The 13,157-nt window shown below is 36.8% G+C and overlaps 1 protein-coding gene across 1 annotated transcript; it reads right to left on the reverse strand.

The window, feature by feature from the left end:
• Window positions 1-4,415: 4,415 nt before the first annotated feature.
• LOC144432078 (R-spondin-2-like) lies at window positions 4,416-10,525 on the reverse strand. The gene is made up of 6 exons (XM_078120123.1): window positions 10,375-10,525; window positions 9,675-9,736; window positions 8,935-9,114; window positions 8,294-8,443; window positions 7,182-7,367; window positions 4,416-6,497 (listed from the first exon to the last, which is right to left on the reverse strand). The coding sequence occupies exons 1-6, from the start codon at window positions 10,479-10,481 to the stop codon at window positions 6,361-6,363; spliced, it is 822 nt and encodes a 273-aa protein (XP_077976249.1). The 5' UTR covers window positions 10,482-10,525; the 3' UTR covers window positions 4,416-6,360.
• Window positions 10,526-13,157: the final 2,632 nt, after the last annotated feature.

Here is a 13,157-nt window from a genome sequence, read left to right on the forward strand (position 1 = left end):
CGATGCTCATTTATAGATGAGTTGACTCCGATCAGTAGTCGGCATACTGCGGCCCGCGGGCCAAATGCGGCCCGAACCAAATTTTTTCGTGACCCTCGAGCGACTGACTTTTACTTCATAAAGACAAAAAAAATATGCTTACAAATTTATTAATATCTGGCTGTTGTACGTCGTTTATCTTTAGTAATTAGCCGAACGTACCTTATGTGTAATTAGCACATAAATTGGAGTCGCAGGTGCGTCAGAACTTGAAGTTCAATGTGGCGATTGTTCGTAGGCGGAAATTGGTGCGGCCACACGCTACAGAAAATGTGTATATTTGACTCAGCAGTACATAAAGTTTGTCGACCACTGTCTAGACAGACAAATGGGCCTTCATTGACCAAGGCATATCGTGGACTTTTTATGATGTGTTTCCGCACTTTCAGTTAAATAAAGCTAGTTTAGCAGCCATTAAAATAAGTATGAAATGGCTATTTGATAAACATCAAAATTGGTACAATACGGCATCGTTATGGACGTTTAACGAAAGACCTCCGATTTGCGATGTAAACATAGTCAAGTCCAACTCTGTTGCCACATTGTTTTGACACACTTAGCATTGTTTGAAAAAATGAGTAAGTACAGTTATAATATGAATATAATCAAATATAATCATTCAAATATAATTCAAAAATAATATCAATTTGTTATTTAAAAACGCGTGGAGAGGGTGTTTTTCTCAAATCGCACATTTTTAAACTAGTGGTGGGGTCTTTGTACAAAGGATTCGATTATTTTGGTCCATTTTCAAGAATGGATATAAAGCACAACATAAAAATACTATTGAACTTGAAATACTAGAATTAAAAACCTCAGGGCCATTAATCGTTTGATCCACCCCGCACTCTGTGGGTGGCCACCTTTAGCTCTATCAGGGTGTCGTGAACGCGATACTCTCGCACATCTGTTTTACACCTGACCCGCCGTGCACTTTGCCTGACCGTGTGCCCCGCGTCGCGGTTACAAAAGTGATCCACGGAGGTAAAAATACAAGCCTCAATAACGTTTCTTATACAGTACTGTAAATAAACCAAAGCTCCAACCAACGGCTTTCTCTACCATCAAGTCCATGCTTCTGAAAACAAATAACTGGCTATCTAATCCCATACCCGATATGGACCGGTAAGCGCAAGCGGACGAGAGGCCGTGGGTCGCCATAAATCCTATTCTAACGTCACTCTAACTAACACATCCGCGCATGATTGACACCAGGCATCTTAATGTTGATGATAAATAAAACACAATCGGTGTTCGCATGTATTGAGATGTAATTATTATCTTTATGACTTCGGGAAAGCGATACTTCACGTAGCTGCCTATCTAAATCTCGCTACAAATGAAGCGCAAACACCTAACAAAGATACTAAACATTATTATGCAAAATGTACTCACGTTAACGCTTCGTCGTTCGTCTGAATGTTTTTTGGAATATGCAAATGAACTCTGCAATTGTTTAGTGACTAATATATAGCCTTTGTGTCAAAAATATCAATCTCACAATCTGGTAATCCGTCGTAGACTATTGGCGAAAGAGGCTGTTGTGCCCATTTCAAATGTCAACAAATGCCTCAAAAATGGACGAGGGTTAATTCAGTTGATTAATTATACCAATCACCGTATACTTTTAAAGGTACGTAATTAGTGACCGATCTTTCCATTCATGCCCACAATAAGTAAATTTTACTGAATACTGAAATTAGAAAATTGGAATGCTAGACTTCTATTAAACACATTGTGTTTTATTTTATTGGGTTTTAAGGTCTTATTTACCACGGCCATAAATTAAGTCATCGGCATTCGTATAGAAAAAATAATGGACTTTATAACTTCTATATTGTGTGCATTATACTATTCGTTCTTTATTCGACACGGATAACATAAAATAAATGAATGATACGAGGTATGAAAATCTGGCAACTGTAGCTTTTGCCAGATATTGTATTGTGATGTCATAATATTTGTTGGTGTATTTGTCTGAACTGCACGTGGCGTTGTGTCGTGGTGGTATCGCTAACTGGCTAGGCTAGATTCTGAGGGCTCTGGTCGTTTGGATAGAAAAGCGAAGCCACGTAGCTTTTCTAAATGCAGTATGGATGGATAATAAAGAGGAGTAATTCATGTGGACTATTCGGTCAACAAACCAGGGAAATTATGGTGAGTTGGATTATTACTGACATATTCTTTATGTGTTGCGTTTAAATCAAATGGGACGAGAGTGCTTTACATTTCAAAACGGGTGTTCCGTTTGCACACTGAGCCCATGTTAATGTCATGAAAAAGGTTCTTTCAAAATCAAACCGTCATTACGCATTGGTAGCCAATCTCTGCTTATCAGAAACGCTACCATTACTTTTGAAGAATAGCTTTCTGCATATTTGCGATAGATCTTTTTAATGCGTCTATGTGATTCATTTTTGTTTTTTTATCATTATTCTTTGAGGTAGACTATGTGGGTGTGCGTTTAACTTTACGGCACTGCCCACAACGCAACCAAAATGGCGGAGATCAGTTTTTAGTTTCGTGACTGTTTGACCTGATTATTTACCGTAAATCCCACGAACAAGGCATGTCTAGATTTGAGCTCCAAGACAAAAATGTTGGTCTATGACGTCATTTGGGGGTAACATTACCCCCACACGCACACTCTCACATGTATAAAATTTCTCCGTCAAACCCGGGGTTCATTTCCCGATCTCGAATCACAAAAATAGTGATTTTTGCGTGAAATTAAAAACTCTAATTTTAGCTAATCCCACTAAGTAACACACCCTTGTTACACGATAGTGGTAGACAGAGTATATTTAAACAATTTCCTGACTCTCCTATTTCCTCTTTTTTTATTTCTTATTCAAATATCAAGGTTGGGAAAAATATATCCTATGAGCCCAAGAAATGCTAAAAAGTCATTTTGACAATGTATAAGTTTTTCAAATTGAGAGAAACATTGTTACACATAGAAACGATATACAATATTGTAATTAAGTCATTTAAATATATTGTAGTACAGAAGAACAGTGGTTCCCAAAGTTGATTGGCTAAGGGCCAAAACTAGAAGTTAAAGTAAATTCGCGGGCCGAGAGAGCCCGCGAGGGGCCGATAATGATACCGGTACGTATATTTAAGATACCTGTATAATTGAATTGGTAGGAATATACACGTGCTTAAACTGTGATAATGGCGTAACAATTGTCGGTATCTAAAACGTATAAAAGTCAAAACATAAAGTGTTAAATCGTTACGCGGGCCCCACGTGGCCCGCGGACCACGGTTTGCGAACCACTGCAATAGGAGAATATTTTGCAGTTGCTGCTTTTATAAAGTGAATGAAGGAAATTTCAAAGTTCAAATAGACCACGTTTTAAGCTTGACGTGGGTTTATTTGAACTCTAAAATTTTATTCAATTCGTTGTGATAAAACGGTCAATTCCTATATACCTAAAGCAAGCTGAAGAATATAGGGTGTCCATAAAGTCGTAAAACACCATATATTGTTTTTGCGCTCACAGATGTATTAAATGAAGTAACAATACTTGAACAATAACTGAATAAAAAATAACAAGCTTGGTTAGATATATTAAAAACTGACTTCATAACAAAATTGAAATTGTAAAGGGATTTTATGGACACCCTTACATGTTAAACTTTTCGATTAGCAATCCCCAAACAAGAAAATCTATGTAAAATTGCAGTACCCGGCGACTTCGCACTCTTCAGAAAGTAAAATTGCGGATAAATATTAGCATATCACACTCCCTATGCACGCAATCGCCGTGTTCGCATGAAACACGAACCCTTCACAAACACTTGTTCATGCAATACTTCAAAGATATCAATTTCCAACCACGGAATTAGTCGACACGTAGCGCGCAATTTTAAATACCAGTACTTAAAAATTATTATGCTTGTGCATTACATTACTTCATTTAATACATCTGTGAGGCCCAAAACAATATATGGTATGGATAAATTCTCTTCGCAATTTTATAAATTTTTAGGAATTTACGGACGCGGTATATATTCAGATTCTGGTCAAATTAATTATTGTTTGATGATTTTCCTTAAAATTTGACCATATACCGTGATTCCCCGAAAATATAGGGTCTTTTTTCAATTTTCTTTCGGAAAATAACACTAGAGGTGTTGAGGGATATCTTTTATTTTTATTTATCAAAAACAAAAATATAATATAAAGAATCACGAGATTTCCAAATATACAAAATATGGAAACCGATATCCATTTACTTATAAATAACGCATTTTCCTCTTTCACATGTTTCAGATAATTCATTTAAAACGTGTAAAAGAGCCTTATTTTAAAGGGAGGGCTCATATTAAAAATCATTTTAAAATTCAGGCTAGGTCTTATTTTCAGGCTAGGTATTATTTTTGGGGAAACAAGGTACATCTAATCGCGTTATGAGGTACGTGTGTTCAAGAATGTTCGCCTGTGAACCATCGTAGGGTGCAATCACACGGCTTCATTTTTGCGGTTCGGAGGTCAGAGGTCTCACGATGGAGTGGTCAGTGTTGGACATAGATAGGGACGATTGGCGATCAATTTACAATCACAGTAAAGTTCCAAGTTTTGAAGCTAAAATGAAAACAATTGTGTCTTGTAGGTAAAAATGGCGCTCCAGAAGTGTGTGTAACAATATGGAGGTAACTAATTTTGTTCGCCAATTGTACATCAAGTTATATAAAAGGGACTGAAACCTATTGGCAAGGGGTATATTCACTTGGCTAACACAGACAGTCCTGCACTCGTAATAGACTTAAAATAAGGTGTATATAATTAAATTGTACCATAGCCCCAATATTCTCGCCAATGAAACAATGGCATATAATTTTGTCAGAATAAACGGATTTGGAATAATTAAATCAGCTGAGATGACTTTCAATTGCCTATTATACTAACAAATTTCGAAGTCTAATACCGCGATAGATAACATTATTTGTAATTTATCCGAAAAGAATATTTAAAATTGGCATTTCCACCTGGCAGGGTAAATAAAAGCATTTCTCGGTGTAGACATCACTAAAACTGGAGTGCCACCGAAAAATAGCAAGGCGTAATCATTTATGGCTCGTGCTTAAGTGGAAATAATTTCTGCATTATTTAACAGTATTTCCATTTTAACGTTAGAGACTAGAAAAAAATTGTCTTGAAAAAATGAAGAAAATCGTCACATTAGTATAAAGGAAAAAGTTCTAACCGACACTCTCACTAAAAATAGTCTTTAAGCCTAAACTCTTCCAAAAATAAACAGACACGCGATGCTCTTTCTGAGGATAGTAAAATTTTCACATAGCGTGCCTAGAGTCTGGCAAACACAAAACCGATATAGTGTTATTGCCGATGAGTCACGATTGTAACATCGCTCAAATGTAGACAATTTGTCTCACGGGAATGAGAGAACCAAACATGCTCAAATTTTCTTAAAAAATCAGTGTCATACAGTAGTTTATATAATTTCAAGCTTTAGTTTGTATAAATGATCCTCTGCGGTTTCAGCCTTGTCCTTTACTTGACCTAACCAATGTAATCCCTTGAGAATTAGATGAGTTGTGTTCAAATCGTGCCTCACAGCACATTATTTTTATACGTAGTTTCCCTGAGAGCAGGGCTTTGTAATTGGCTTGACTTTAAAGGTTATCCCTTGAGACGGATGCTCTTCAAATTTTTTCAAATCATTTCATTCAGGGGTGTGCAACAGGTGGCGCGCGGGCCACAACTCGCCCCGCTAAGTCACATTTAGTGTGGCCCTTGTCAGCACTCGGATTTTTCCCTATCAATCATAAAATTCTAATTCGACGCTCTGCTCTCATAGAAAAAAAAAACGGTTTTTTGCTTTTGTCGTTAAATTTCCGTTTTGCCCGGTGCATTTATTACTGTAAGGCCAGGCGATAACCGCATTCCCTTCTTTGGTCTTCTTCATCAAATTTATTATAAGGCCCACCAACAAAAAATGTTGCACATACATGGTTTAAATATTGAATAGGTATTTAAAGCGTATATTTGTTCATGACAGGAGCGGTTAGAAAATAATATTATAAAATAGACGACATACCACGAAAATTTGACGTCATAATACCGATTGGGGATGAGCCGGGGCATAATTTGATGACATTCTGATATGGAATACGCGGGTCCGTACGTATGCAATAACACGACTTTTTCTCCAGTAAAAATAATATTTTAACGAAAAAATATAGACATGGGATGTTATATATATCGGATATATTTTAATCTATGTAATTAGTTATAAAGTAGTTTCAATGTACTTTCAAAGTACTCTAGTTTTGATTTTCAATGTTTGTTCAATCTCGGATAATTTTTGCTTCATTTGTTGTAATCGGAAAATTTATTTGCTTCCTTCGTTTTCTGTTAATTCCGCTATTCTTTGTTTTCTTTCGTTGAATCCTTTTCATTTGTGTCAGAATCCAGTTGTTTATTACTGAAACAATATGATTTAAATATGGAAGTTACGTCGGATAGTTTTATCATTAGAAGAGTGAACAAATTCAGTCAATTATTTTATACGCTATAATGATTTTCGTCAGGAGTTAAACATTTTTTTATACGAGAATTTACCCGAACCAGGGTCACGATAACTCGTTAGCAAAATTACAGACCACTGGAGCGCCAAAATTTGAAAGCCATTTATATAATAGGGTTGGTACTAGATGTTTTTGAGTAAACTCGAGTTGTCTGAGAATTAGATATTTCTGCTTACTCCGGTAGCCAGTGACCCCGATTAAAAACCCCGCATAAATCAGTTTTGTTCATCTTTTCTCTGTTCGCCCTAAAGCACTGAGAAATGTAGCAACCCTCTTGTTTCGATGCTCCCGTAGTGTGTGTACCAGGTTAGGGTTAGGCCATAATTTTATTTCGATTTCCTTATTTTAGTTTTATTACGAGTTCGGGGCCTGTCTGTGTTAGCCAAAGTGAATATCCCCCTGCCCATAGGTTTCATTCCCATTACACAATTTGATGTAAAGTAGGCAAACAAAATTAGTTACCTCCATATCGGTACATATACTTCTGGAGCGCGCTCGTTTTTATATATTATTATTATGGTATTTTGTTAACTACCCCCGGCTTAGTTTTTTTTGTAAAAAACGAGGGTTTATAAACTTACATGGGCATTTGTTAGCCGGAGTTCTACATCGTTTCCCTTCCTTGAGTTTTGGACATTTATTTCCTTCTTCTGTTGGTTCCTGCAATATTTTCCGCGTTCTTCTCTTCCTTCCATACTTGCATGAACGTGACTTTGATCTCCGCGAACATTTTCCCCAGGAAGACCATGGTCCCACCACGCAATTCACTGAAAAAAGTATTACAAACATATACATCAGGGGTCGGCATACTTTTGTTGCTCGCCGGCCAAAATTAAAGGTTGCAAGTCATTGGCGGGCCGCACATATTTAAAAAAAGGTAAAAACCGAAGGAATGGTCAATGAATCACATTTTTTCGCACAGATTTCAGTTAAATTTCAAGCAGTGCGCAAAGAATGATCATTTAAATATTTTCTGCGTCGTTAAACCATTTGCACTCAACATCAACTTTTTTACGTTCTGTTGCCATTTGACTAATTATAATTAATTATAGGCTCATTAAACGAGTTATTGTGAGTTATATACTTGTTAGGTTATAATATAATTTAGTGTCTCGAAACAAATTCTCTCGCGTGAAGAATATAATCGTCAATACAGCTGTTTTGTTAATCTTACTCAGTGAAGCGTCGCGGGCCGGATTATATTGCTCCAGATCCGGCCCGCGGGGCCGAGTTTGCCGACCACTGATATACATCAATATAAAAATGATTACATTCGTTTTTCATGAATGACCTCCTCCGTAGAAGGCAATTGCGCTATTATATAGAGATCGGGTTTGATTTTTAGGTCAGCTTTACGATCTGTACTGGCAATCAATTGCAATATTTTATGTGAAGACTAGTGCTCTGAATAGTTACAAATAGATCCTAATAACATGACTTCCTAATTACTAATGTTGACAAATGTCCCAGGATTTGTTTTAGGTTTGTTGTCAGAAATCTGGAAACTAAAAAATCGACTTCATAAGTTTCTTATAACACTTGAGCTTCTGTTTGTATACGTTAATACCCAAAAGATCGCACCATAGTATTCTTTTTAAATATGATCCATGTGACCTTTTTTTTTGTATTTTTTAATTTTTGGTGGAGGTTGGGTGGTGACCCTGTATAATAATGTATAATTGCTAGTTCTTACTTTCTTCATCGCAGGATCCCGTCCATTTGTTGGCAATCAGATAACTAGGGCATTCTCTTTCACATTTCGCTGAATGTAGATAAAACTTGTTCTGGCAAGCTGTACAGTAATTGCTCGTAAAACAAGTCTTGCAGTTGGGCACTTCGCACTCTGAAAGATATTTTCGTCGCCTTCTTTAGTTGATTGATGAAGTTTGACATCATTTTTTTTATACAAGATAAACAGTTTTTCTCTTACTTGGTATAATTTTCACTTATTGTAATATACCCAATAAATCCATCGCATAAGCCACTTTTAATTAAGTTCAAGGCCGCGGAACGTCAATTTCATGTTTAGTGAAGTTTATGCATATTCGCAAAGGTGGTACAGATTGCAAAACGTATAACAACTTAATTTCAATTATGCGTGCAAAATATTACTTACCGCTTGTCAAAACTCGGATAAATATAAATGTAGGTATCAATGTTTTGATATCTCGGGTTCATATCTAACTTCAACTATCTAACCAAGATTGTAACAATTTTCAAAGTTTCCCATGTCTATTTTCTGTAGGTCTTTTCCCCTGGGTAATTGCTTTTCCAAAGCATAGTTCGGGGTAACAGTATGTAAACACACTTCAAAACAAAAACAGTGAAACTTACTCTTGCATATATTCATTCTTCTTCCTCTCTTTCCGTAGTATCCGGACGGACAATCATGGATACAGACTCCGACGTGCCGGATACCGCTCCGGTAAAAATGTAGGAACATCCTCGATCGACATCTGAAGCATCCATTCATGATATCGCATGCGGAACAACCACGAGAACATACATGTTGACCTAAGATTTACAAATGATATTTTTAGTTGTTTTTACTTGCGTCCACAGACCGGTAATTGTGACCAGGGCTGTAGAATCCGATTCCCCGTTATATTACTTAACTTAACTCGCGATGGCCACAGATGAGTAAAATTCCGACTCCGACAAGTTTAAAGTCGGACTCCAGGGCTAGCAAATACGCTAAACTGCTCCGTTCGCCAGAGCCTCTTCGCAATCTTATTCATTTGACACAGTGCTAGAACCCAAAAATTCCAGCCCGACCCGGGCCTGTGGGTATTAAACTCGACCCGAACCCCACTAATTAACTGCATTTGCAGGCCTGAGCCCGGAGCAAACCCGAAATTTCATATTTTATTTAGGAGTTCTTTAAATTCTACACATAGTTTTAGTATATATGTTTTATAAACATATATTTATTAAAAAAAAAGTCAGCTATAGAGAAGCCCGACCTGACCCGAACGTAATGATTCACATTTCAGGCACGACCCGGCCCAAATTTCGGGTCGGGCTCGGGCTTCAGATCTTAGCTCTACACAGTGCAGTCTTTCCCATTCACTCACCGTTTCCGCGGTTCATTCTTGCAACAAGCATCGGAAACATCGGTCTTCTCCAATGAACAGATCTAAAATAAATAGTATTATTATTAATTCACTTTTAGGGACTAAGTTATTGATCATGGTGTGTATCGTTTCTCGTGGGCGCGATAGCCAAGTGATAAATCGTTGGACATAATCCTCGTAGGTTAAAGATATCGTTTTCTGTCGGTGTAGAAAATTTGAGTAAAAAATTATAAACGAGAAAGTTACTAAAAATAGTAGCCATTTATTTAGCAGCAAATGCTTGCACTAAGCCGGGATTGGAGTGAAAGGCATATGCAGATATTGTTCATGTTGCTGGGCTAGAAAAAACTTTATTAATTGCCCTCTACGTGCATATTTATTCGGCGATTTTGTTTAAGAAGGATGAAAACACCATTAACATGGCTTGGTCTTCTCACACATTTTCGAGTTTCGATTCCGCGAATTCATGCGTAATGATGCCTAGTACCATATTGTAAAAACACATTATAGAAATTCCATAACCCGTGATATGAAGTATCGAGTCATTTATCTGAATGGAGTGACTCGGACCCGCAATCAACTAGCGTCTAGCGAGACTTAACTCAGTGATTGGATCGTCTTTAGACTGGGATGCCCTGGGACTCGAATTTACTCGCCACTCGGAGTTTAGGGGCCTCTGCCCAACTCTGTTAATACCCACCTTCCATATCTAGATCTAACTTCCTGCTGTGTTGAATTGTTCAGACAAAGTATCAGTAAATGAATCCATAGCATCCGTGAAAAGTATTTCCGATTTATGCGATGCATTTTCTTGGGTGTTCAAATTCAAATATACTTTAGTTTAGTAATATCGAAATTTCTTAAATTGAATTAAAAGATCCGTGTTGTAACTTAATAGCAAGTAGATGCATTATCAAATAGTTTCCTAATGACTAAGTTTATTTCTTCTTCTCTCACTTTGTATATAAACTACTCTATTTATTCAATCTACAATAGATCCTTAGTCAGTGTTACGCGCGATTCGCACTCATTTACATTGATAATTAGACCTCGATATAAATTCTATATTCGATCCATACGCATTGAGTATTTTGCCTTAATTAATAGGAATTCATTTGACTCTAATTCGAAACGGACCAATTACCTACATTCAATCTTTTATTTAGTTCTCGCCTTTATCACTCGCCGATTGTGGTATCACATAGTTTATATTGTCGGCATAGGCTTACCTACCATCTATGAGAATGTTGTTTGTTTTGCTCAAGGATCGGGGTCTTTCATGTTTAAAGAAGGATTTGAGAACTTATGTACTATGCTCATCACGTCACGAATTGTCCTGGTGATGTTTTATGAGTTTTGTTGTTTTAGGAAAACTTGGGACAATGCTTTGCGACTTTAGGTGCTTGTGTCTCACCTGAGAACTTAATGTATTTTGCTTTGATTTGAAAATGAGCAATTTTAATTTTTTGGGGTGAAACTTAAAGTTTGAAACTATGAATTTCCAACTCAAAAGGCAGTCATGTACGTTTTGGTGGAATACTATGCATGTTTATTCAAATGACGCAATTTGTCTTGATTTTTAATAGCGGTTCCAAAGAACGAAACTATTTAGCGCTTAAAACCTTTTAATCAAGCAAATATACTCAAGTCTTGAATGTTATGTCAATGTAGTCCGTCAATTTTGTACGAATAATTACTGAACGTAACCCGACATTTCTTTTTGTGAGAAACTGGGATTGGTATCAGTATTTTCTCAGCGTCAACCGCTCTTGTTTTTGGGGACTATTGCTGACATTTGGTAAATGTATTCCAAGAATGGCTGAGGGAGGCATTGTGTCCTTATCATGGACTAATCAAACAGTATACATGACATCATATAACGCCTGACTTGCTTTTCACTTCAATATTCCAAATTGCATGATTTAACGCGTTTAAACACTTAATCGAGCATGAATGTTCCCCATTTATCATAACTTACGTCTCGTGGTCGTATTTTTGACTTATCGATATTGATCGGTAAGTATGTTGATAGATATGTGTGTAGATAGATATGTGCATTCATCATATCTCGGACCAGAAGCCTATTGATTTTGGAAGAATTATGTCGTATAATTAGCGAGTTATTGAGCAATTAGTGATGGGACACGCGGTGTCGCTATTGATTCAGAGCGAAGGAATCGAAACCACAGTTTCTGTTTTGCGGGATCTCCTAATTTTTGTCAATGCAAACGATTCTGTGCGTAACAATGCCTTGCCTGCGATGTAGAGCGTTTGAGTATTTTTGTTACACGCCGCTAGATCGATAAGGCGGCGGTCTCCGATCGCTATATTGTTTTTACCGTTAGTTAATTTTGAACCCGCCATTACCGAACGTTACCTAACGTTTCTCTTTGTCAACGTTCGGTCAAGCTTTTTACTTTCCCGAAGAAGATTCCTAACTTCGGCGAAACCAACATACTTGTATTAATTTCAAGAGTTAGTTTATCGTGGTTCAAATTTTCATGACAAAATTTACCTCGAAAACATTTTTTATCGTTGGTCAATATTGAACGTTACCTGGCGTTTCTCCTAGTTCAGCGTTCGGGCCAGCTATTAACTTTCCTGAAGAAGATTCCAACTAAGTCAACATTCTTGTTCACGAGTTTACCACTGGTTCAAATTGTTATGACAAAATTTTTCTCGAAAATATTTTATGCTTAAAATTGAGTTGAAAAGTTGTTTCTTGCGCGATAAAATTTGTTGTTTTTGAATGAAGAGAGTTTAAGTGTTCGTGCTCTTTGTCGTTGTTCATTTCTAGGAAGCATCGTGATATCAATTGACAGCAAACTCGGGCCATATAGTATCGGCCTTGTTGGTGTAATTTATAATTTTTAGGACTAAGTAAACCTGTGACAGTTTTGCTAGGTTGTTGTGGCGAGTCATGCAAAATTTTTTCTTTTGCCAACCTAGTGGACCATATTTCGTCCTCGAATTCAAAGGACTTGTCACCAGAAATCTTTTACTTTTATTGGACACGAACCTATGAATCGTTTTGTAATTATGTTGTAGTCCCCTTTTTCATCATACACGAAAAAATCTTTTCTTATTCACTAATGGACCAATTGTTCCTAAACTTTCTGTGAGATCTGATTTTCCATCTAGAATGTGCTGTATAATTTTTATTTCCAGCCTTTTGAAAAACAAATCAGTTGTTTCGTTAAGGGTAGTTTGCGCTTTTTAATGGTTATGACAAAACAATTCATTTTCATCTATGCGTGCGACCGATACAAGTAGATTGTTGTATTAGCAATTGTTCGGTAACACTTGATCTATTGTTATGTCACAAGAGGTTGTCTGCCCAACAAAGACATATTTTTTGAGTCCCTTTCTCTGATGCCACCACCGCAATCTATGTTTAGAATTATGTTATTCAGATAATCTTGTGTTATATTTTTCCTCTAACTGTAAATTTGGGCCAAAAGGCCGATACATTCGTCTCGCTAT

This window comes from Styela clava, chromosome 14 (genome assembly GCF_964204865.1).
Source record: "Styela clava chromosome 14, kaStyClav1.hap1.2, whole genome shotgun sequence".
NCBI classification, from domain to species: Eukaryota; Metazoa; Chordata; class Ascidiacea; order Stolidobranchia; family Styelidae; genus Styela; species Styela clava.